At 44.0% G+C, this 25,329-nt stretch overlaps 1 protein-coding gene across 1 annotated transcript in view; it reads right to left on the minus strand.

Annotated features, from left to right (window-relative positions):
- MYO7A (myosin VIIA) overlaps positions 1-25,329 on the minus strand; it is a 739,224-nt gene that overhangs the window by 55,922 nt on the left and 657,973 nt on the right. The window contains exon 42 of the mRNA XM_085623258.1: positions 24,841-24,946. Coding sequence (XP_085479384.1) covers positions 24,841-24,946 — 106 coding nt within the window. The remainder of the gene's footprint in view (positions 1-24,840; positions 24,947-25,329) is intronic.

Genomic DNA, 25,329 nt, shown 5'->3' on the forward strand with positions numbered 1-25,329 from the left:
TACGCCATCATCAGAGTTGAAAGGCTTCTCAGCACTTGGGCTGAAAGAGGGGGCAGAAGTGTTGTGGATTAACTGGCATCCTTTATGAAACTATGATTTGTCTTCTAATGAGCAGCCTATAAGTTCTGTGAGAGACCCCACCCTTCGTTTAAGCTGGGAAGCAAGAAATACCTTTCTCATCTTTCAGGGCTTGTGTGGATTCTGTGGGTTGGGTGAGAGGAAGGATCAGGCTTGTGCGAGAGCTCTTTTTCAGTGAAGGTGCAATCTACAATTTGTATTTTTTCGCAAGCCCTCTGTGAGAATTGCTTAGAGATTAAATCATACTGTAGGAAACCTGAGAGTGTTAATGTTAGACCTGGCATCCTTGGCGTGGTTTCCCCATCATTTTGCCTCTGCCTCCTCTGATTTTTGCTGTGTGTTGGATTTCGTTTTTGCTGGTCTGGATGCTTTGGGCACTTTGCCACTGATGATCAGTGTCAAAGTGCAAGTGCTACCTGTATAAATTGTGTTTATGGATTAGTGTTTCCATGATTGGTTTATTTGATTTACTGGTAAATCCATAGTACAGTGCACTGTTTGTGCCCAGGGCCTGTAAATCAGATGCTACTAATAAGTCTGCAGCACTGATTGTGTGGCCTGATTAACAGCAGGTCTATGATAAAACACCACCAAGAGATTTCCAGCTTGTTGGAAGATTTGAACTTGGATGTACTATTCATTACAGAGACTTGGACTAACTCGGACTCCTCTGTGGAGATTGGCTTTGCGTGCCCAGCAGGCTATAAAATCTTCCATAAACCAAGGACTACAGGGAGAGGAGGGGGGGTTGGGGTAATTTTTAAAGAGAGATGGAACTTTGTACCGTTGCAGATAAACGAGATTGTAGGATATGAGCTCTTGGGCTTCATACAGCAAGAGCCAAAGGGAAGGCTGTTGGCAGGCTTGGTGTGCTACAGAGCCCCGGGCCTAGACTCTCAACACCAGGCACTATTCGACACCATTGCTGCCCTGGCTCTGACACACTCCAGATTGTTATTCCTAGGTGACTTTAACCTTTGGGATACTGGGAGTTTAGGGAACCACCTGCAAGCTCTGAGCCAAATTTGCGATAATTCTGGTTTACACCAGCTAATACAAGAGCCAACTCACCGGGGAGGTCATGTGCTCGATCTTGTGTTTGCTAATCAGTCCGAGACAGAAGTGCTTAACATATTGCCTCTAAGCTAGACCGATCACTCCCTTATATACTTTAGGATTACCATACCCAAGGCCACAACTTATAGGAAAGATCAAATTACCTATCGGTGGGGGAGAAACTGGGCGAAACTGCCAAAAGACAGTCCAGACCCTCTCTTCCCAAAACAGACCCTTTTTAACCCAGGCGATTCAGTAGATAAGAATAACTATAGCTATAGTAATTATATCACCAATATCCTTGACTGATATGCCCCTATGAAAAAGATTAAGTATAGGGGAAAACCTTCGGCCCCTTGGTTTAGTGAGGAGCTGAAATCGCTACGGTCTGCTCGCCGACAGGCTGAGAGGAGGTGGCGCAGATCATATCTAGAAATAGATAATAAAGCACTGAAATTAGCACAGGCGCAGTATGAACAGGCCATCATCGGGGCCAAATCACAGTTTTATGCCAGCTCCATCCTACAAGCATCCAATGGTACAAAGGTTCTCTTTAATATCGTGAGGGACCTCTCTAACCCCGTATGCCTGGCTAATAAAGTGCAGGCATCACAAAATCTATGTGACGAAGTCGCCACTTTCTTTGACGACAAGGTCGCCAAAATTGTGGGGAGGTTTGATCAGGGTATCACCAGCACCCTGTCACTTGACGAGGAAGCCTGGACTGATATATCTCTTGAGCACTTTCAACCCCTTACTGAAGAGCTCTTTAACAACATCGCCCAGGAGTGTTTCCTCTGGATCACCCCTTGACCCTCTTCCTCATAAGATCTGGAAGGAGTATGGACCTGATCTATTCCCAGGGTTGCGACAAATATGCTGTCAATCCTTGAGTGAAGGAGTAGTCCCTGAGGGCTGGAAACAGGCAGTGGTAACCCCCCTGCTGAAGAAGCCATCCCTGGATCCAACAATACCAACCAACTTTCGACCCATATCCCTCCTGCCGTTCCCCATTAAGATCTCGGAAAAGATGGTTAGTAAGTCCCTGTCACATTATCTTGAAGAAAACCATCTATTGGACAGGGACCAGTTTGGATTTTGGCCTGGTCATGGTACGGAAACCGCCCTGGCAACTGTGTTGGACAAGTTACGAATGCGAGCCGACAATGGTGACTCCTCGGTGCTGGTGTTACTGGATATGTCGGCCGCATTTGACACAGTTAGTCATGTGGTATTGATGGCAAGGCTACAGAGACTGGGAGTGAAGGGCTGTGCCCTGAAATGGTTGCAATCCTACTTGTCAAACAGACAACAGGTGGTAACCATGGCGCCATTCGCCTCCCCTAAGTCTCCCATCTGCTATGGAGTGCCTCAGGGCTCGTCAATAAGTCCAATCCTCTTTAATGTCTATCTACACCTTCTGATCCCCATTATAAACTCTCATGGGATCGACCTGGTTAATTATGCTGACGACACTCAACTGGTGTTTTCCCTGGAAGGGAAGCACGTGGTGTCTATGGACGCCTTTCAGGAGTGTATGCGCCAGGTCTCGGATTGGCTGAAGTCTTACTCTTTGCAGTTTAAAGGGGGGAAGACAGAGCTGCTGTACTGCTCTGCAGCAAGACGGTCTAAACCCCTACCGTGTGAGTTTAGGCTTAGGCTGGAGGACGATCCCCTAGTGGCAACAAAAACGGTTCGCATCCTGGGTGTTATGGTGGACGAGGACCTTCAGATGCAATCTCAGGCCAATAAAACAATCAGTATCTGCCTTGCCTTGCTAAGAGCTCTTCGGCAGATCCTACCTCTTCTACCCAGTGAGGCTAGATCCTTGGTGGTTAGAAGCATAATCCTGAGTAGATTAGACTATTGCAACTCCCTGTATTTGGGTGCCCCTCAATACATCTTGCAGGGGCTGCAAAGAGTCCAGTACATGGCAGCCAAACTAGCTCTTAACAGACAGCGTAGCTCTTCTGCCACCCTGGCCCTGAGGGACCTTCACTGGCTGCCCATCAGAGACCGAATCAGTTTCAAATCTCTATGTATGGTATATAGAGCACTGCATAACATAGGCCCGATAGCCCTGCAAGAGAGATTCTCCTGGTACAAGCCCAAAAGACTTCTTCGATCTTCAAGTCAAAGCCTGGTATCTACTGCCAGATTACAGTTGGCCAGGATGGGAGGCAGGGCCTTTGGTACAGCAGCATCATGTCTCTGGAATGAGTTACCCCAAAACATCAGACAAGCAGACTCCCTGATGGGCTTCAGGAAGAGTCTTAAGACCTGGCTATTTGCCAGGAATAGGAAGTAATACACCTGATTAATAGTTCAACCTGTTCTCGTTGACCTAATCCACCCTGGTCTCTAAGCGCCAGGATACCCATTGGGTGACAGCTGCGCTATACAAGAATTCCATACAATACAATACAATACAGTAGCTTTGTAAATGTATCTTAGACCTGCCACTGCAGTGTCTACGCACGGTTTTAAACTGCCATGCCGACCTGGCAAGTGTACTCACTTGCCAGGCCTTAATCTTCCTTTTCTTACATGCGAGTCACCCCCAAGGTTAGCCCAAGGTACCCCCCATGGGCAGTGTGCAGTGTACGTGAAAGGTAGGACATGTACTGGTGTGTGTGACATGTCCTGATAGTGAAATACAGTGTATTTCGTTTTTCACTATTGAAAGTTTATCTGTCCCATGGGAGAGCATGGGAGATACTTTGTAACATCTTACAGGTATAACTCCCCTGGGAACAAAATGGAAAGCTGGAGTTCAGGTTCTCTGAACTCAGAATTTAATAACACATATTTTAGTAAATTTGGTCTTTAAATTGTGTGTTTGAAAATGGCACTTTTAGAAAGTAGGCATTTTCTTGCTTAGCCATCCTATGTGCCTCTGCTGGGTCTGGTTTTGGAGTGACTGGGGATGTGCATTCACTGTAGACAGCCAAAGGGGGGTTGAGGTGTGTCCAGCCCTTCCTGGATGACTCAGAACTAGGCTGAATAGACATGGGTTGCATTTAGGGTAGTAGAAGGAGTTTTACTTGCATCCGATAGGCCCTGTTTCCTGTGCACAATGCTGTCTCCACCTCCTGCCAGGAAGCTGGACCAGAGAGGACAGAACAGGTTTAGACTAAGCTGAGACTTTTGCCACAAGAGAACAAAGGAAAATGTATAAATATTGGGGCCCAGACCCCGGAACTTTAGAAGTAGCTTGGATCAAGGGAATTGCCAAGAAGAAGAGCTGGGGAAGCTGTGAGGAGAGACAACCACTTTGCTGTGTTGGCCTGCAGTAGCTGCTTCTGTCTTTGGAAGAGAAAGGACTGAAATTAACTTTCTGTAACTTTTTTCTACTGAGTATCTCCAAGGGCTTGAATTAAAGCTTGCCCCCTAATCAAGAAGTCTCAGTAACAGCAAAGACTGCACCTTCCTCTGAGTACCACCTCTGGGACCGTGTGCTCCAGTTGGCACAGAGGGAAACAGCAGCCCGATGCCGTCCCCGACACTGCTGCCGGCTCCGTGATCGGAAAACACCGCAAAGGGCGCCGCCGCACTTCGCGCGGCAACCCTGGTCTAACTGACACCGACCGCTGCAACCAAGCCGCTGCTTGTACCGTGACCTGTGGGTACAGCACTCTGCACCGCCTTGGTTCATTCCACCACCCTGGTCTCACCATCGACAACACTGCAAGCGGACATCGTCGCCACTGCCTGCACTGTGGTTTGGGGGCACTGCTCGTAAGTCACACGACACACCGCCCTGTCCCACACTGCAGTCTGGGCCAACTGACGCCTGCCCCCATTGACAAGTACTGCGGCCTGCACCGTGACCTGTCAGCACTGCAATGAGCACCACCCTACTTTGCACCGCCGCCCCCATCTCACCGACACCACTGGACGACCGTCACCGGCCCGCTGCCTTCACCGCGAACCGAGGGTAACACACACCACACCGCTCAACTTCATACCGTAACAGTTGCCACAACCGGCCCGCACCGATGCGGTCGGCGGGAACCAAAGGTAATGTTTACAACTCTTCTGACACAGACGCTTTAATCGATGCTGTCTGCTGTTAGTTTTACATTGACACCCTCACCCAGCTTTAATTAGTACCAACATCCCTACCTCCTATTGCTTGTTTAAATTACCCTGCAGAAATGCGAGTTGTAAACAGAGGGTTTAGTAATGCATGAGTGCAGAGAAAGATTAAACTTGGAAAAACCACTTTTTTGGCAAACCCACATTAAATGTAGTTTTCCCCACAGTCACCTTTTCTTTCTCAAATACAAGAGTTTTGCAGCCATTCAGATGTTAAAAACAACTTCCATGAAGGTGAAGAGTGGCACTTTTCAAAGAACCAGATAATTTATGAAGTGCCCTCTCTTCTCCTATGTCTGCAGAGACAGTTTAGCAATGCACTAAAGACACATTGTGTCCAAAATGATCTGTCTCTGCGGCTATAGGAGGAGGGTAGGCACTTTATAAGTAATCTTGTTAAAGCAACATTCCTGCTGCTTTCTGAATACATGCTGACACCACAGAATTTTGTTTTCTAAACAAATAACAGGAAGGACTGCTGTCACGCTTTTTAAGTACAAATGAAAAAGTTGAGTAAAAATGCATTCCATGTACCGACATTAAATGCATTTTTACAATGTTTTTTCATTTTTTCTAAAAAAAAGGAAACAGCATAATCTTTCCTGTTAGTTGTAAGATTATTTATGAAGTGCCTACCCTCCTCCTATGTCCGCAGAGACAGTTTAGCAATGCATTAAAGACACATTGTGTCCAAAATACGCTGTCTCTGTGGACATGGGAGAAGAGAGAGCACTTTATAAATTATCTTGTTATGCTTATTATATGTGCATTAACAGCTTGCATCTTTCATTTACTGTCACTTAATGCAGTTTTCTGGCTTTAATGCAAAGGGAGTGTTTTTCTTTAACACACATTTCAGTTGCTTGAACACAAAGCTTTAGAAAATCTAAATGTCACTGCTCTGTGAAAGCCAGTATTTTGTTATTCTTCAGTAGAGTTTATTGCTAAGTGTTAATACTACTTGCAATCTTTTTTATGGGTGCTCCAGGAAGAAGACAGCCCTGATAAGATAAGGATCAGCAATCAAAGGCTATGTCTGTTTTTAGGAAACATGTGCTGCTTTTCTGTTATTATATTATGATACAGTGTGGAATTTTTGTCGAAATCATTCATTTATTTTTTATTTTTCAACAAACATTTACGTGAAAATCCCACACTACTAGCCTATCATAAAAAGTATTTGTGATATCTTCCAATGCTTTCTGTCTTTAATATGAGATAGTGTGCTGCTTTTGTAAAAATTGTATTTTTTTAAACTCGTTATTTTCTAAAGTGTCTACAATATAATTCAAAATTCAAGGCAACACAAAACCTGTAAATGGGGCATATTAGATGTAACCAATACATCTGGGCTATTTGTTATAAGGAAACAAACATAACCCACAGGTTTCTACAAAATGACTCCTCCTTTATTTGAATGAAAAAAAAATCTGTTCACTCAGGACTATAAACAGGGCAGCTTTCTTTCTAGAAATTGTACGTGATGTTTTCACCGTTTTTAAATGGAAGGCTTTTTAATATGTACTCAGTAGGCACTGCTGTAGATAGACAACATTCATTCAGCGCCACATAAATCAAAACAATGCCACACAATTCAACAACACACAATTTAGAGCCACACAATTCCACACCGCACAACATGATTACAATCCACATAATACCACTCAACACCACATAATTCAACTCCACCTAATTGTATACTACTCAATACCACATAAATACACTCAACATAAATCCACTTTATGACATATAACAATCCACATAAATACACTCCACACCATGCCACATAATTCCATTCAACATATTTTCCCTGAACGCCACACTATTCCATGCCACACTATTCAACTCCACACAAATCCATTTCACACTACATAATTCCACACCAAACCACATTATTTAATTCCACAGCACAATTCCACTACACACCACATATATTACATTTAGAACACAGAATTCAACATCATACCACAACATTCAACAGCACAGTACATAATAAAAATCCACTACATAACAATCCACAACACAAAATGCCATTCCACAAAATTCCAATACAGTCACAAACACCAAATTACTATTCACATAATACAACTGCACACCATGCCATCTAATTCCACTATACAAATCCACACCACACAACAATGCCACAACTAACAATTCCAATCCAAACCAAATAATTCCACTACACACCATATACATCCACTCCAGTCCATAATACATAAGTAAGGTATTTACATTTACAAGACCAATAACTCTGACTCTTGTTCTTTTTTTTAACACCCAAATGCACAGATCTGGAGTTTAGCTCCTAACTATTTGTTCTTTTTTGTCACAAAAGCGCATCGATATCCAGACAGTTCCACGCCACACAATTCAACTCCAAACATTTCCAATGCACACCACATAATTCAACACCAAACCACATTATTCCACTCCACAACACCATTCCACTACAACTCAACAACACAGTTACACAACACACCACATATATACGGTCCACACCACACAAATCCAATCCATGCCACACAATTCCACATCATGCCACAAAATTCAAAAGCTCACCACATAATTAAACGCCACTACATACCACTCCACAACACAAAGGAAAATGCTACTTACCAGTATGCATCTGTTCTTGGCATGGAGAGCTGCAGAATATCATACTTTTGCATAGATCGCCATCTGGTGTTGGGCTCGGATGCTTGCACTTTGTTGTTGTCTTGGAAGAAGTCTTTTGTAGTCCCTTGGACGATAGTGTGCATGGGCATCGACTCCATCCTAAGATTGTTTTTTGCCATGATGGGAAATGATGGATTTGTAAGAAACAGAAAAGATGTCCATGTGAATGTATCTAAGTAAGATAACACTGGAACAGATACAGGTTCCGGGGAGGCAGGTGGGGGTATGATGTTCTGCAACTCTACATGCCAAGAACAGATGCGTACTGGTAAGTAGCATTTTCGGTTCGAGGCATATGAGCTACAGAATTCATACTTTTGAATAGACTGTACAGCAGTGTCTGCCCTAGCGGTGGTCACCTGTATTTGTGGCAGTGGTTTGGAAAAGTGTCTTAAGAACAGCCTCGCCTACAGAAGCCTGTTGCTTCGCCTGCACGTCTACACAATAGTGTTTGGTGAAGGTGTGTGTAGTAGACCATGTCACTGCTTTACAAATGTCTTCTAGGGGAATGTTCCCTAAGAAGGCCTTGGAAGCCCCTAGTTTGCGTGTTGAGTGCGTTCCGGGGGGAATTGTTAATGTGCGTTTTGCCTTCTGGTAGCATATTTGGATGCATTTGACTATCCATCAGGCAATTCCATCTTTGGTGATGGGGTTTCCTTTATGAGGTGGAGAGAAAGCTACAAACAGTTGGTTTGTCTTTCTAAAAGGTTTAGTCCTGTCAATATAATAAAGTAAAGCTCTTTTGACGTCAAGTGTGTGAAGAACTCTCTCTGCTACGGAATCTGGGTTTTGGAAAAAGATTGGTAACTCTACAGATTGATTAGCAGAGATTACTTTGGGAAGGAATTTAGGATTTGTTCTAAGAACTACCTTGTTACGATGTATTTGTAAGAATGGTTCTTGTATGGTTAAAGCCTGGATCTCACTTATTCTTCTAAGAGAGGTGATTGCGACAAGGAAAGCAACTTTCCATGTAAGGAACTGCAGTTCACATTTGTGTAAAGGCTCAAATGGGAGACCCATGAGCCTAGTAAGGACAATGTTTAGGTTCCACACCAGAGAGGGTGGCAGTGTGGGAGGAATTATCCTTTTAAGGCCTTTCATAAAGGCTTTGATAGCGGGTACTCTAAACGATGACAAATGTTGTCTGTTTTGCAGGTAGGCGGCAAGAGCAGCCAGATGTAATCTTATGGATGAGTATGCTAGATTAGATCTTTGTAGATGTAGCAAATGATGTTCTGAATTGAAGCATCTAGCGGGTCAATTTTGTTGTTATTGCAGTAAAAGACGAATCTCTTCCATTTGGCTGCATAGCAAGCTCTAGTAGTAGGGCGTCTGGCTTCTTTGATGTGCATACAGTCCAGTGGGAGGTTAAGGTAACCGAACTTTAGGACTTCAGGAGCCAGATTGCTAGATTCAGTTGTGCTGGATCTGGTTGCCTTATCTCTCCATGGTTCTGCATCAGCAGCTTTAGGGAGAGACGTAGTTTTTGGTGTGGGACTACTGAGAGTTCGAGGAGTGTTGTGAACCATGGTTGTCGTGGCCATGTGGGAGCAACTAGGATCATCTTGAGAGACTGTTGCTTGAGCTTGCGTACACTAGTGGAATGAGTGGGAGTGGCGGAAAAGCGTAAAAAAATCTGCCTGACCAGGTCATCCATATCGCATTGCCTTTGGACAACGGGTGTGGAAACCTGGCGGCGAAGGTTGGGCATTTTGCGTTTCCGTGTGTGGCGAACAGATCTATATCTGGGTGGCCCCACATTTGGAAAAATGGTTGAAGAACTTGAGGATGAAGTTCCCAGTCGTGTATGCTGTGTCTGACGACTTAGCAGATGGTTTAGGAGATGGGCTCCCCAGCCGGTGAGTGATGCGTCCGCTGTTAGCACTATCTGTGGAACTGGATCTAGGAACGGCCGCCCTCTGGAAAGGTTTTGTGTGTTCCACCACTGCAGAGAGCGATGTGTGCGGCTGTCCACCAACACCAGCTCTGTAAGTTGATCTTGAGCCTGGTTCCACTGACGTGCTAAGCATTCTTGTAAGGGGCGCATCTGAAGTCTTGTGTGAGGCACTATGAAAATGCAAGAGGCCATCATTCCTATGAGCTGCATAATCACTCGAGCTGGAAGGGAGTGTTGGGGTTGAAATTTTGTGATGAGGGTTTGCATACTGGCTATCCTGGCTGGATTGGGGAATGTTAGAGCTTTGGAAATGTCTATTGTGGCCCCTAGATACTGATGTAGGTAGGAGGGCTGTAGATGTGACTTGGCGTGGTTTATTGTGAACCCCAAGTTGTGTAGCAGCTGAATTGTTTGGTGAGTGTGATGAACACACTGACTGTGTGACTTAGTTTTTATCAGCCAAACGTCCAGGTATGGAAACACATGGATTTGCTGTCTTCGCAAGTGTGCGGCTACTACCGCGAGACACTTTGTGAAGACCCTGGGTACTGTGGTTACCCCGAATGGAAGAACCTTGAATTGATAGTGTTGGTCGTCCACTGTGAACCTTAGATATTTCCTGTGAGCAGGGTGTATGAGAATATGGAAGTAGGCGTCCTTGAGATCTAATGTGGCAAGGAAGTCGCCTTGTTGCAGCAGTGGAAGGACCTGTTGGAGAGCGATCATGGGAAAGTGATCTGACTGTATGTAGAAATTGAGAGGTCTAAGGTCCAGTATTGGCCTGAGAATACCGTCCTTCTTGGGGATTAGAAAGTACAGGGAGTAAACCCCTGTTCCTTGATGCTCTTGGGGAACTAGTTCTATTGCATGCTTTTGAAGCAGTGAGAGAACTTCCTGTTTGAGAAGCGTTAGATGTTCCGTGGACATGGGACGCTGTTTGGGCGGTATGTTCCGGGGAGTTGCAGTAAGTTCTAGGCAGTAACCATACTGGATAATTTGTCTTACCCACCTGTCTGTAGTGATGGAATTCCAGACAGGTAGGAACTGTGAGAGTCTCCCTACGACCGGAGTGGAATGGTCTTGAGGGAGTGGAGGGAAGTAATTGTTTGTTAGTGGGGGAGGTGCAAGTGTTGTTACTTCGGCATCTCCCTTTGTTGTCATTTCCTCTGTTCCCACCTCTGAAATATCCCTTGTTGGGGGATGTTTGTGTGGGACATTTATAGGAGAAGGAAGCAGTGTCTGTGCTGATATTCTTGGATGCGCCCCTATAAAAGGAGCGTGTTATGATTAGCTCTATGGGAGCTGGTGATGGAATGTAGAACCTTTCCTGTGTCATGGAATGGTGTGATGCATGGTATGATGCACCACTCATTCCATGGTGGAAAGGAAAGATAGAGGCGGTTGGTGCTGTCTTATAGATCCTGCTGTTTCACTGATTAAACCTTCATATCAACTTAAAAGCGGATCTCGACTATCATTTCACTGGCGACGAGAAGACTATGCCTGATTGGGGACAGGCAGCACGGCGAAGCACCAATTCCCCTGACTGGATTTAACGTCTCTTCGAGTTCTCTTGCGGCCCGAGTGATCGGCAGAGACTCGTGATCGACACGAAGAAGTAACGCTCCTGTCGAAGAAGTAACCAACAGGAAGAAGGTTCCTCCGTGAGTTCGTTGCTATTTTTGGACAATTTTGAACTATATCAAGTATATTTTTAAAAAAAAGGAAAAAGTACCGTTAACTCCACGCGCTGGTCTTCGCGCTGGTCTTCGCGTGCTGGTTCTGTCGGCTGGAACGCAACGCACGTCTCGGCACGTTCAAGACGCTCGTCACCTAGCAACGCCTCAACGCTCCTGATTGGCCCATTCTGTTACCCAGCAACAACCCGATAAACAGAGTCATGAACGAAGCGTTGTTGTCAACAAAACTTTAAGCGTGAGCACACGCTTTGCTTGGAAACAATACCGATGTATTCTGGTATATTTTTACATAGAGTTGACATTTGAACAAGGGTTTTGGTGGAATTTTGGTGGAGTTTTGGTGAAATTTTATAGAGGATTGGGGGATTTAAAATCCTTTACTAGTTCTATTTTTTTTTTTTAATAAAAATGGCATTAGCCTCATCCTCTAGTATGTCACAACCACCTCCCTTTTTGTCCGAAGAGGGTGATCCCATTTTGCCCTGGAAAAGGTGGAAAAACCTTTTTGACTCCTACATTGTAGCCATTGGTGGGGAGAAGTTTTCAGCTGTCAGGAAACAGGCTATACTACTTCATAACTTGGGTGTAGAAGGAAGAAACACTTATGACAGCATGGATCTCATTCCAGTGGGCGAAGGTGATGCTGCTCCTAGCGATGTGTTTGAGATGTCCCTAGTTATGTTGGAAAAGTATTTTGGTCCACGTATCAACGTGGTTCTGGAGAGACACAAATTTTTTTACTAGGATCCAGGGTCCAGTTGAACGTGTGGGCAGCTATGTGGCAGCTCTAAAAACTCTTGCACGAACGTGTGAGTTTGGTGATCTTGCGGATTCGCTAGTAAGAGATCAGTTGGTAAGATGCACTAACAGTGCTCGAGTTCAGGAAAAGCTCTTATCTAAAAATCCCTCTTTGACTGAAGCTGTAGCCATTGTTGAGGGTATGGAGAACACTTCAAAATGGGTTAAGGAAATTAGGAAAAACAAGGAAGAGAAAAGTCAGAAACCTAATGAGGTACATGCCATAGAGGAAGAAGAAGAAGACAATTTGGAGTCTTGCAACAGTTTAGCGAAGATTTCTGCGTCTTCTGGTGGGAAGACTGCTGAGAAGGATGTACGCGTGCGCGTTCCCTTGAAGAGCACTCAAAGTAAAGTGGAACGTGACAATCATAGTGGTTCTTCTTCTGATAAGCCCTCTTCTTCAGTCTCTAAACCTAAATGTATGAGATGTGGAAGCTTCTCACATTTCTCTAATTATCCGCATTGTTATGCGAGGGAGGCAATGTGTAACAAATGTGGTGTCAAGGGGCATTATGCGAGAGTCTGCAAAGCTTCTGACAGAGCTCGCAACCCTCAGAAGAATGTGGAGATTGTGCGTACCATTCTGTTGAGTGTTAGGGCTGACGATGGAAAAATAGATGCAGATGGTATAACCATGCCAGAGTGTAAAATTATGGTTGATGGGTTTGACTTTTCTGTGTTGGCTGACTCGGGATCGCCTTTTACCATGATTGGTAACAAACAGTGGGATGAGTGTGTAGGTCTGGACAATGTAGCATTGTTGAGGCCAGATATCAATCCTGTCAGCTATGGGGGATCCAAGATCAATGTCTTAGGTTATGTTCAAGCATCTATTCAATTTAAAGATAGGTGTACTATGGGGAAAGTTTATGTAGCTGAAAGGGGTGACAATTTGCTTGGGTGGAGGCATCAGCGTGATCTTGGTATCATGCTTAACCCTTGTGCTAAGGATCCTAATAATCAGGTGATGCTGGTAGATTCTTGGGACTCAAGTTCTGATTGTTTTGAGAAATTTCCTGAAGTATTTTCAGATAGCTTAGGCTGTCTGAAGGGGTTTGAGCATCGCATTGTCCTCAAGGAGAAAGCTATTCCTTGTGTGCACAAGGTGAGGAGGGTGCCAAACATGATGATCGAACCACTGAAGGCTGAGTTACAGAGATTACTCAAATTAGGAGTAATTGAGGAAATTGAAGCCTCAGAGTGGCTTGCTCCCATTGTTCTTGCCCCTAAGGATGGTGGAGCAAGTGTCCGCATGTGTGTGGACTTGAGAGGACTGAACGAATGGATTTGGGTGGATCGGCAACCTTTGCCAAATATTGCTGAGTCCCTAAGTGTTCTTTCTGAGGCCAAAGTATTTAGTGTGTTGGATTTATCCTCGGCCTACCATCAGGTCGTACTGCACAAGGACTCAAGACATCTCACATCCTTTGTAACACCCATGGGGGCGTACCGGTTTTTGCGTATGCCCTTTGGGTTGGCATCAGCAGCGGCATGCTTCCAGAGGGTTATGAAGATGGTTTTGGGGGAAGTTATTAATGTGATGTTCTTTCAAGATGATATTTTGGTATATGGGAAAGATGAGAGGGAGCATTGTACAACCCTTTACACGGTATTGGAGAAGCTGAGGGATGCTGGACTCACGGTTAAAAAACAGAAGTGTAAGATAGGTGTGAGTTCAGTAACTTACTTGGGTCATGTAATCTCTGGGAAGGGGATACAACCAAAGTTGGAATTGGCTGAAAGTGTGGTGAAAGCACCTATTCCTCAAGATAAGGACCAAGTGAGGTCGTTTTTGGGACTCGCTGAGTTTTATTCCAAGTTTATACATGGGTTTGCTAGTGTTGCTGAGCCGATCAGGGTCTTGCTTAAGAAGGGGACACAATTTGCTTGGTCTGACGATTGTCAGAAAGCTTTTGATTGTATAAAGATGGGGATAGGAAAAATGCCTACCCTAGGTCATTTTGATGTTAATCGGAAGACCTTGCTTACAACTGATGCCAGTCTTAAGGGGTTGGGGGCTGTGTTGTCTCAGGTTGTGGATGGGGAGGATAGGGCAATTGCTTTCGCCTCTAGAGCCCTTAAGGATGCTGAAGTTAATTACTCATGTATTGAGAGGGAAGCTTTGAGTGTGTTTTGGGGGGTACAGCACTTCAGGTTTTACCTTTGGGGAATTCCTTTTGTGGTTCGAACAGATCATCGTCCTCTGGTACAAGTTTTCTCATGCAGGCATAATGAGAACATCACACCCAGGCTTAAACGTTGGAGTGAAGGTCTACAGGAGTTCAATTTTGTTGTTCGGTATATACCTGGTATGAGTAACAAATCTGCGGATTGTCTCTCTCGTTTACCTGTTGGGGAGTCCATGGATTGCAGTGAAGTGGAATGTGTGTCATGGGTTGCTGAGCCTGCGTTCTCAACTGAGGAGTGGGCGGAGGGAGTTAATAGTGACAAAGAATTTGCTTGCCTGAAGAGATGGGTGAGTCATGGATGGCCTGATTATAAAATCCTGGATCAGGAAATGAGACCTTACTGGACTGTGAGGGAAGAGTTGTCGTTTTGTTGTGATAATCTCATGAGAGGTGGAAGGGTGATTCCTCCTTGTGTGTTCAGGGACAAAATAATTAATCTTGCCCATGAGGGACATTTGGGCAGGAGTCTGACGAAAGCCCGTGTGAGAGAAAAATACTGGTGGCCTGGCATGGATCGGATGATTGAACTAGTGGTTAAAGATTGTGTGTCCTGTGCCTCTAATGACAAGTCTCATATTCCCAGCAATGTTCCTCTGTCTCCTGTGGTGGTTCCTGAAAAGGCATGGTCAAAGCTGGGTCTGGACATTGTGGGGCCATTTGAGCTCTTACCTTCTTTTGAGAGATTTGTTTTGGTTCTTGTGGACTATACATCTAAATGGGTGGTTACCAAGTGTGTGTCGGTGGCTAATACTAAAACGGTGATAGATTTCCTGAAAGATGTCTTTGTGTCTGAGGGGGTTCCTAGGTTCTTAATTACTGACAATGGGGTGCAGTTTGTTTCCCATGAAATGCACAACTTCCTTAAAGACTTTGACATTGTCCATCAAAAGACAGCTTTATATTCACCTCAAGCTAATGGGTTGGCTGAGAGAATGAATAGAGTGATCAAAGGATGTGCTCAACGGGCTCTTGAATTTAAGCTGCCTTTTAGTACTGTTTTGAGGGATACTTGGTGGGCTCACCGTACTACGCCTAATGCTGTTACTTTAAAGTCTCCTTTTGAGGTTTTGAGGGGGAGGAAAGCTTCTTCCAAATTAAATCCCAGTTGGTTACCTTCTAGTTTGGGAGAAGAGTTGTCTGTTGAGACTAGGAAAGCTAGGATTTCTGAATATCAAAGCAAATACAAGGCTAATTATGATTCCAGGATGAATGTTAAGTATAAGAAATGGTGTGTGGGAGACCAGGTCTTGGTGAAGAATCCCAGGCATACTCTCAAAGGTAAAACACGTTATTTGGGTCCCTTTATCATTGTAGCCACCAAGAAAAATGTGGTAAAGGTTGACACGGGTTACTGGTGGAGTATGTCTAGGTTGGTCAGGCACACTGGTGTTTCCCAGAGTGCAGAGTGTTCTGATTTGCACACTGGTGTTTCCCAGAGTGCAGAGTGTTCTGATTTTTCAGAAATGGGTGAAAATCATTCAGGAGGTGAGGAGGTTGGAGGGGAATCCGAACGGCATCCATTCAGGTCTAGGAGGGTACCTGTTAGGATGAAAGATTATGTACTGTACTAATGTCAACTTGGTTGAGTCTTCTCTTAATGTATGTTTAGATGATGGACCATGTACTGTACTAATGTTGCTTTGTTTGAATATGTTTTATATTGCATTTTCGTTTTTGGATTTTGTTTTAGTTATATTTTATTCTTTCATTTGGGTGGGAAGGGGATGTGTTATGTTTAGCTCTATGGGAGCTGGTGATGGAATGTAGAACCTTTCCTGTGTCATGGAATGGTGTGATGCATGGTATGATGCACCACTCATTCCATGGTGGAAAGGAAAGATAGAGGCGGTTGGTGCTGTCTTATAGATCCTGCTGTTTCACTGATTAAACCTTCATATCAACTTAAAAGCGGATCTCGACTATCATTTCACTGCGACGAAAGGAGCCTTGTGTAGATGGAGACTGTAATGCTCCCATAGATTTCGCAGTCTCAGTGTATTTTTTAATTTTCTCTAAGGCTGTGTATACAGCTGGGCCAAAAAGTTGTTCCTGATTGAACGGCTGATTCAGGATAGTAGTCTGCACTTCTTGTTTGAACCCAGAAATGCGCAACCATGCATGTCTTCGTAATAACACACTAGTGTTGATTGATCTAGATGCAGTGTCTGCTGCATCGAGGGCACATTTCATGGATGCGTTTGTGATTAACTTGCCCTCCTGAATCAAATCATTGGCTTCGGCCTTGTATTGGTCAGGCAAATGCTGCATGAGGCCCTCAAGCTCGTCGTAGTGAGCCCTATCATATCTGGCAAGTAATGCTTGTGCATTAGCTATCCTCCAGTAATTAGCTGCCTGGAAGGCAACTGGTTTGCCAGAAGCGTCTAATAATTTAGACTCTTTCGTCTGGAGGTGGAGCATCACCGGAGGTCTGAGAGTTGGCACGCTTCCTAGCTTTGGTTACTACCAGGGAGTCAAAGGGGAGATGGCCTTTAATGGTGGCAGGATCATTAGGGGCGGGTATATATTTTTTGTCAATCCGAGGATTGAGAATCCTGGTCCTGACAGGGTCTTTAAAGACGTCTGGAGCATGTTTGATGACACCTTTCAGCATGGGTAATGTTTGTACTGTCTTTTGTGCAAAAGTGTCTACCAGGAAGACTTCCTCTGTGGGGTCTGAATACATTTGAACGCCATGATATTGGGCAGCCCTATCAATGAGCTGACTAAACCCAATGTTGTCATCTGGGGGAGATGGCCTTGTTGGATATGCATCTGGATCAGGAAGGTCTGGAGGATCTAAAGGGTCATTGTAGTCATCCCATGTGTCCTGTGGTATGTTAGTGTCATCATCAGCATCATTGAAAGGTCATTATGTCCACCCCCACCCCCTAGGTCCTCATCATCCTGTGGTGGTGGTGAGTATGGAGGGAGTATGGAAGACTTTGGAGGAGAGAAAAGCTTAGTAGGAAGAACAGGAGAAGAGGGTCTTAATGGTGAAGTTGCTCAGTCTCCTTTCTTCACAGGCACCTCAGGAATGTGAGGGGTGTCCAATTTCCTCTTCTTGTTGGGGATACTGACAATTTGGCCTGTTTTAGGGTCCACATGTAGTGTCTTCTGTTTAGGGACGATAGGGTCTGGTAGAAACAGTTCTTCCTCATTAGCGTCTCCTTTCGGTGCTGATTTTTTCGGTTCCGAACGTGGTTTAGATTTCTGCTCTGGAGCCTTAGAAGGGGTTTTTGGGTCCTTCGGCTTCGGTGTCGAGTCCGAAATCTTTTTGGGATCCGAAGGTTTTGGAAGTGTCTTCGGATCCGAGGCCTTTTGTTCTTTTGGTGCCGAGGTGCTCGGTGCAGAGGCCTTTTTGGAGACAGCGGGAGTAGGATGTGTTCCCGCTTTCGGCACCGATGGTGTTTTTGGGGCACCGACGTGTGGCTTGCACGGTCCCAAGCCACCGTAAGGCTTCTCCTTTGTCTTCGGAGCCGGGCCTGGGGGCGGGGCTTCTGAAAGTTTTCTTTCGGTCGCGACTAAGGCCTTCAGGCGAAGTCTTGACTGGAGCCTTCTTTATTTCGGGTGGGGTCGGGGCAGGGGCAGTTGTACTCACTCGTTGACCTGGAGTGATGTGGTCATCGGAGTCATCTGCTTCGGATATGATGTCGAGATCCTCCGAATCCTCTGCCTCTGGAATGTCGGGGCATTCATTGAAGGTGTCTTCTGTCACCGGTGCAGCCTGGTGCGCCATAACGTGTCGTCGAGCCCAGCGATCACGGATAGTCTTCTTGGACCGGAAGGAGGCGCAGGCTTGGCAATCTTTTTCTTCGTGTTCGGGCGAGAGACAAAGGTTGCAGACCTTGTGTTGGTCGCTGTGTGGGAATTTAGCTCCACACTGGGGGCATTTTTTGAATGGAGTCCTTTCCATTAGCCGTAGGCCCGAATGGCGTCGATAGGCCCAGCGGACAGCGTCGGCGACCGGAATCGAGTATTTGCATTAGCGCGTCGAAAGGTACGCGAACGAAAACAATACCGGTGAGTTTGCGATGGTTTGCGCGTCAAAAAGGTTTGGAAAACATGGTACTGAACCGGAGCGCTGAAGTTACATCCGAACCCGATGGTGGAAAAAAACAATCCGAGGATGGAGTCAATGCCCATGCGCACTATCGTCCAAGGGAGAAGTCCCCTAGCTCGTGACTACAAAAGACTTCTTCCAAGAAAACAACAAGGTGCAAGCATCCAAGCCCAACACCAGATGGTAATCTATGCAAAGATATGAATTCTGCAGCTCATATGCCTCGAACATACCATTCCACAAAATTACACTCCATAACACAGAATCCCACTCCACAGGATTCCAGTACACTAAATAATGCATAATTACTACCCACATAATTCCACAGTACACCTTACCACATAATTCCACTACATAAATCCTATCCACACCACACAATTCTACGCCACACAATTACACAACTAACTAATCCAATACAACCCACATAATTCCACTACACACCACATACATAAGGGTGCAGTACGTTATATGGCTAATAGAGGTCCCTCCACAAAGACACCTAATAACAGCCTGTAGTACTGTATCCTTTTCTTGCTTTGTGTAGTTTTTTTTACTATGGGTTATGCTACTGCTGGGATATTTTTTAACAAAATAAAATCTAACAAACATTATCATTTGCAACGCGAATAGCTGAAACTTTCAGTAAAGGCGAGACCTATTGCATTGCAAATGCTTGTTCTAAACTGGTGTGGTGTCCATTTGTAGTGTTTTCACTGTGTTACTGTATGTGTGCACAAATGCTTTACACATTTCCTTTGAGATATGCCTGCCTGCTCGTGCCAAGCTACCAAGGAGGTGAGCAAGGGTTGTCTAAGGGAGTAACTTCCTTACCCTGACTAGAAGCAAGGCTCCCTACTTGGACAAAGGTGCAAACCATTGCCAACTAGAGACCCCCATTTCTAACAGTTAAGTATGGGTTACTATTTTGCAATCTCTGGCATAGTCACTGTTCTTCAGGTCAACATTTGGAAATGGCCCATAAAAGAAGAATTTTAGGTCTGTGACAGTGAAGAATTTGCATCTGTTTGTGAAGAAACAGTAGAAGAGTGATGCCTGTGTCTAGCTTGCATCCCTGCTCTAGGGACTTGTTCCAGAACTGGGAATACCAGTTTATTGATTTGTCTTCTAGGGATAGTGTGGTATGAGTCTGATGTGGCAGGTCTGCTGCAACAAACAACAAAGTAATAGAAGGAATGTTTGAATTAACATCAGCCACTGGCGATCACTTAGGGCAGCACTAGACTTCATAGGGCCTAATTATGATGCCGGACCACTGTCTTCACTGGCCCTTTTTGACCTCTGAGGCCAGAAAGTTTCCAAACCGACGTATTACAACGCAACCGCTGCCACCACTGCAGTCCCATCTACAGCGGAGCGCATATCCCCGAATATGTTGCAACAAATGCGTACAATATCACAGAAAACATGTGAATTGTACACACATGCATGACATATGTGTGGTTATCAATGAAGGAAAGGCAACCCCCTACACGATTAATTCAAAGGTCAGGGAACAGGGGGAAAGGACAAAAGACTATAATACACAAAATCCCTCTTGACCTATATTTCTTTGTATCAAAAATAATGTGGTCTCACATATACCAAACAAAAAACACCCCTATATCAACATAATCGTTGTGTCTGTTTATAAATTCATTTATTTTTTTCCACCATTTTAGCATGTGAATGCAATTCATTTCAATTTTTCCAAATGTAAAAGAGAAAACATCCCAAAATTATTCTATTTATTTATAATCCACATTTTGCACCAATATGATAATTTGTACATATATATACACGTTTAGAAAACCAAGACTATGGTCAGGATCATTCTAAAAAAATAAACATACAAAGTCAGAAAAGACAGTGATCAAAAATTCAAAAGAATTATCTAAAAGAATTCCAAAAAAAAAAATCCCCATACCATTTATACCTCTATACTCTTCACATTCGTTTCACTAACATCCATCACATACATCCTACACACCCCAGAACTGGGCCGCATGCACAAGTACAAGCTAGCAGGGGTGAGAGACTCAACCCTCTGATGTAGTGCTGAGCGCTGAGGTGTGTCATACACACTGGTCGACGCGCGTTTCGATGGCTTAATCCTCTTTTAGTACCATCTACTTCAAGACCTGTTACTTGGTAATTCGGTAACGGGCAGGTCGGTGGGGGATAATATTTCTGTGTTGATATTGTTGTATAGGCAGCAGTAGTTTTTCCTTTTTAATTTCGTACGCTTTCTCGCTGCTCCAAAATATATCTTTTGCACTACTTGGTCTTTCCCAAGAAGATAAGTTTAACTTCCCATGCGTTGAGAATATTACTGCTTACTCGTGGGGATTCCGCTACTGTGCCATCGTTGATTTAATTGTCTAATCATTGCCTCTGAATGGCTTCTTTTTTTTAGTCCTCTGTTGTCTTATTCTTTTTTGGTCCCAGCGTATTGGCTCTGTTTACCCAGGTTAGCTATTCTCTCATCTGGGGCAGCTCTTCTTAGAAATGAAGAGTCTCATACAGACGGCACCTCCCTCATAATAGCGGATCCGACTAAGTGTGGTTATGCCTTGTGCAGCATGTACGCAATTGCTGGAGAGTGTCGGAATGTGCACAGTCCAGTCAATGGTTATACATACTGCATAAGCACTTAACTGGATTGTGGCGCCTACAGGATCGTAGTCATCGGGGTGCAGTTGCTCAGATGTAGGGGGGACCTGGAGGAAGGGAACCACAGTGAAGACGGTTGTAGAGAAGCTGTATGCACCTCAAATCCATTGTTTCTGATGACTCGAGGCAGTTGGTCAGACTACCATGTTCGGGTCGTCAAAGTCCACATCGTAATCCGGATGGCGGTCGGAGATCTCTGTACTGCCCTATGGATGCTGTTGCTCTCCGACCGCCATCTCGGCGGCCAGAGAAAGGCTGTCGGAGTCGGCGGTCTTTCTAGGTTGGTCGGAGTACAGAATGCATGCATCGTAATCCGGCAGTCAGAACGACTGCTTCCGGTGAGTCCGCAGCAATCCGACTGCGTTCGACAGGACCACGGAAGTCGATCCAACCAACATCGTAATTTTACACCCACTGCACCACTCTTGACAGAGGCCAGTCACAGTTGTCTCAGGGGTTGCTTGTGTTACCATTTAGAGGGACCAATTTGCATGACTGATTCTTGCTTAGGTGGCATGCTGGGCAAAAAAAAAAACAATGGCTAGAATGTGACTAGAATGTGACCCTGAGTAATTACCAGGACTGGGACTAATATTAATTGAAGTTATCCACCAATGACTTTTTTGTTTTCTTTAGTGCAAAGCTGTAAAACTGATGGGTATGCCCAGAGATCGTTCCCAAGCTCATTCTGCCACAGGACTAAAGCTAATCCTCACTGGTTAAGCCTAACTAGGTCGGTGTTGCTTGTGTTATAATTCAGAGGAGACAAGAACTGGTAGTTTGAGCTGACTCTTCCTACTGGAGCAGGACCGAGGCTGATTTGCATATGGCTTGCTTCTATCTGAGTGGGGATTTTGGGCAAGAAAGATGGACCGGGATGCAACCTGATTCATTCAAGCACTTCACCTATCACTGTTTTGAAAGTGGAGATTTAGTAAACTTCGCTTCTGGGCAGAGTGCTTTGATGAAATGTTGGGTACCCATTAGAAGCTGCTTGAATCTGAACAGTTTAACAGCAAGCACTTGGAATTGTGGGTTGACTTGTAGTGGCTGAGTGGGGCTGCTTAGGCTCACTGGGTCCTACTGTGGAACATTTTCCCTCAAGTCTGGACATTCATGGCTATTCCGAGCTCCGAGCATCCTGCAACAGAGGTAACATCTTCTTAAAGTAAGAATTGCCAGTTACAAGGTGTGCTGGGAGGAGTTCTATGATCTTGGTTTCTGTCAAGGAAATTCTCATCTTTTCCAAGCGGACTGGTTCCGTGGAGAGCAATTCAGATGTAACCATAAAGAACTAATGCTTAAGCTACTGCCGTGGCTGAAATACCAATCTACATATCTGAAGGCTGTTGAATTCTCAGAGAGAGAGAGAGAGAGAGAGAGAGAGAGAGAGAGTGAGGTAGAGAGACAGGTAGAGAGAGGGAGTGAACGAGAACTTGAGAGAAAGAGAGAAAGAAAGAGAATGAGGGAGAAAAAGGGGAAGCCTGCAGTACTGCCCTCTAGTGACAGCTTTTGATAGCAGACTACTTTCATGATACTGAATGTTCCTTCCTTTCTATTTACTTGATGAGTGAATGGTTAGGGAATGTTTACCCCAAAAGGAGTCTTATCATGATTTTTTTTAACATGTTTGCTTTATATTTAACCTGAGGTATTTATTTTCCCGAAGTCCATCTGTCCATATTTTCCCTTTAACCGTTTTCTTCATATTTACTTAATTTTCCTAATTAAAACGGTATCTTTTACTTTCACGTGGGTTGTTACTCCATTGTTAATTGTTAATTGGTTAATTTGATAATTACAACACTATTACAAGGAAGAGAAACAAATCCTAACATGAGCTAGAATAAGAATCCTTGCACAAGAGACATATAACAACATTTTGGCAAACTCCTGATCTTGAGACACCCCTTTAACCCATCCACTGTCCCCATATTTTGTATGTTTCTAAGGGCACCCACAGACCTCATATATTAGCAAGGTCAGGATTCGGATGCTGATCACTCCCACCTTCCATTGAAAGAGGCTCAGTGACCCAACAGCTCTCCAGCTCTGAATAATGTGCTCTTAGAAGGTAACAGCCCTGAAAAGGTCTGTTTGTATCTATTGTAACCTAAATCTGTGTGTTCGGGGGGCGAGGGCTACCTTGCAGCCCAACGCTTCCACCATGCCTTCTTCCCTCCGAAAAGCCTGAATTACACATAAACTGTGTGGGAAAAAATCTTCCTCTAGAGTTTGACTGTTCTATTATTATTACAGGTTTTACCCACCGGTAGCTGAAACGTTTGTATTTCACCAAAAGGGGTGAGTCAATTTATGGCTTGTACCTGCATTACACTCTTATGTGTCTTATTTTTGGTCTATTTGTCTTTTCCACTGTTAATTCATGGCCCACATGTTTTTCCTATACTGAGCTTGTATGTTTATGGATAATGTTCCTCCTAGTTCACTTATGTTTTTTTCAGATGTTTTTTCCATGTTTAGACACCAGCTTTCTGTTTTCTTAATTGATATTTTTATTTTTTGTGTTAGTAGTTTCACAATATATGCTTTTAGCATACTTGTATCTTTAAAATAAGTTCTCATCACATCACACATGATTAAACATGTTCTGATGGCAGATCATCGTTAGGAAATGCAAAAACAAGAAAAGAGTTATCTTTAATAACTGGGTGCTTCATCACAGGAGGATATAGTTGCTTCTGTCGGGGGCACAAGTAAACATGTTCTTCATATTAATTAGAGACCATTAAGCAGTAAAATATATTGCAAGTCAGAATACACAACAGGGAGGCAGAGGATTAGAGCCGACTCTCCATGAGGAAGCTTCTTCCCAGCATAAGTCACTTTATGTTAAAGCTACTATGAATTAGAATTTAATTTTTCTTGCACTACATTAGTCTTGGCAACAAAGCCTTACATCACAAAATGGCATTACTACAAAAAAAACAAGGCCTACAAACATATACAACACAATTGCATTAAAAAAAATCAAAATTACATTAGAATGATAATTAATGATGAGATGAAATGGTCATAGAATTTGTCATACAAAACGTTCAAAATTGACACAAGGTCATTCATTAGTAGCATGTTAATGGGTGTATGAATGACCAATAGCATCTCATATAAAAATCTTAAAAAACAGATAGTTACTGTGCCTTATGATTTACTGTGCCTTATGAATGGGCGGGGGCCCTGTTTCGCCTAACTTTGCTAATTTTGAGTCCTTATTTGCTTCCCTACGTATAGCCGGGACCCTTTCAGGATAGTCAAACTTCTCCATACTGGACCTTGGGCCCTTGGTCCCCTCCACGGCCTCTCCCTGAGAACTGCAAGAGAACCCTCCCCATAAGATTGAGTTTCAAGTCCAGGACTCTTGCTTTGTCCCAATTTCGTATGTGATGTCACCTCTTGAATTTTCTACCCCCCCCTCTTCCGTATGTCAGAGCCTCAAATTGGGGACCTCTATTTCCTTGCTGTTTCTTTGATATCCCCTCGCCCTTATCCTTCGCTTCCTGTGGCATGTAATGTTTTATATTTGCTTTTGTTCAATAAACAGATGTTAAACAAAAAAACAGATAAACGACAAATAAACATTAAAACTAAGGGTACCTCGTCTGTGTCATCAGGGAAGTAAACCTTATGGAATATTTGCGTAGTTTTGTGCTGGATAGCTTCAACCTCGACGAGATGGGGTGGATATTTCCTTGATCCATTTCTAAAAAATAGTGAACAGACAAAAATGTTACCAGAAACCATTTACCATATTCCAATCAAGTATTCATGGATTTAAATAATAGATTTGAGTATTTCTTACACTGCGGAGCAATGCAGAAAGTTTGCTTGGATTTGAAACAAAGCAACAGGAATTGGTCACTTAAACAAATTGATTCCAAGTGAAAACAAAAGTGTGCCTGGAGGGTTTGAAACAATGCTTTATTCTTCATGGTAGCCACATTCAGATATATTTAGTTCATTAGTATTTTTTGTCTAGTGCTGATTTTGCCACAGAGAAGCAGACCTGCTTCACACATAGCGTAGAAGTACTGTGGTACCAGCAGAACATACCTTCAAGATTAAAAGTCTGAATGAATCAACTTC

This window comes from Triturus cristatus, chromosome 8 (genome assembly GCF_964204655.1).
Source record: "Triturus cristatus chromosome 8, aTriCri1.1, whole genome shotgun sequence".
Classification (NCBI taxonomy): Eukaryota; Metazoa; Chordata; class Amphibia; order Caudata; family Salamandridae; genus Triturus; species Triturus cristatus.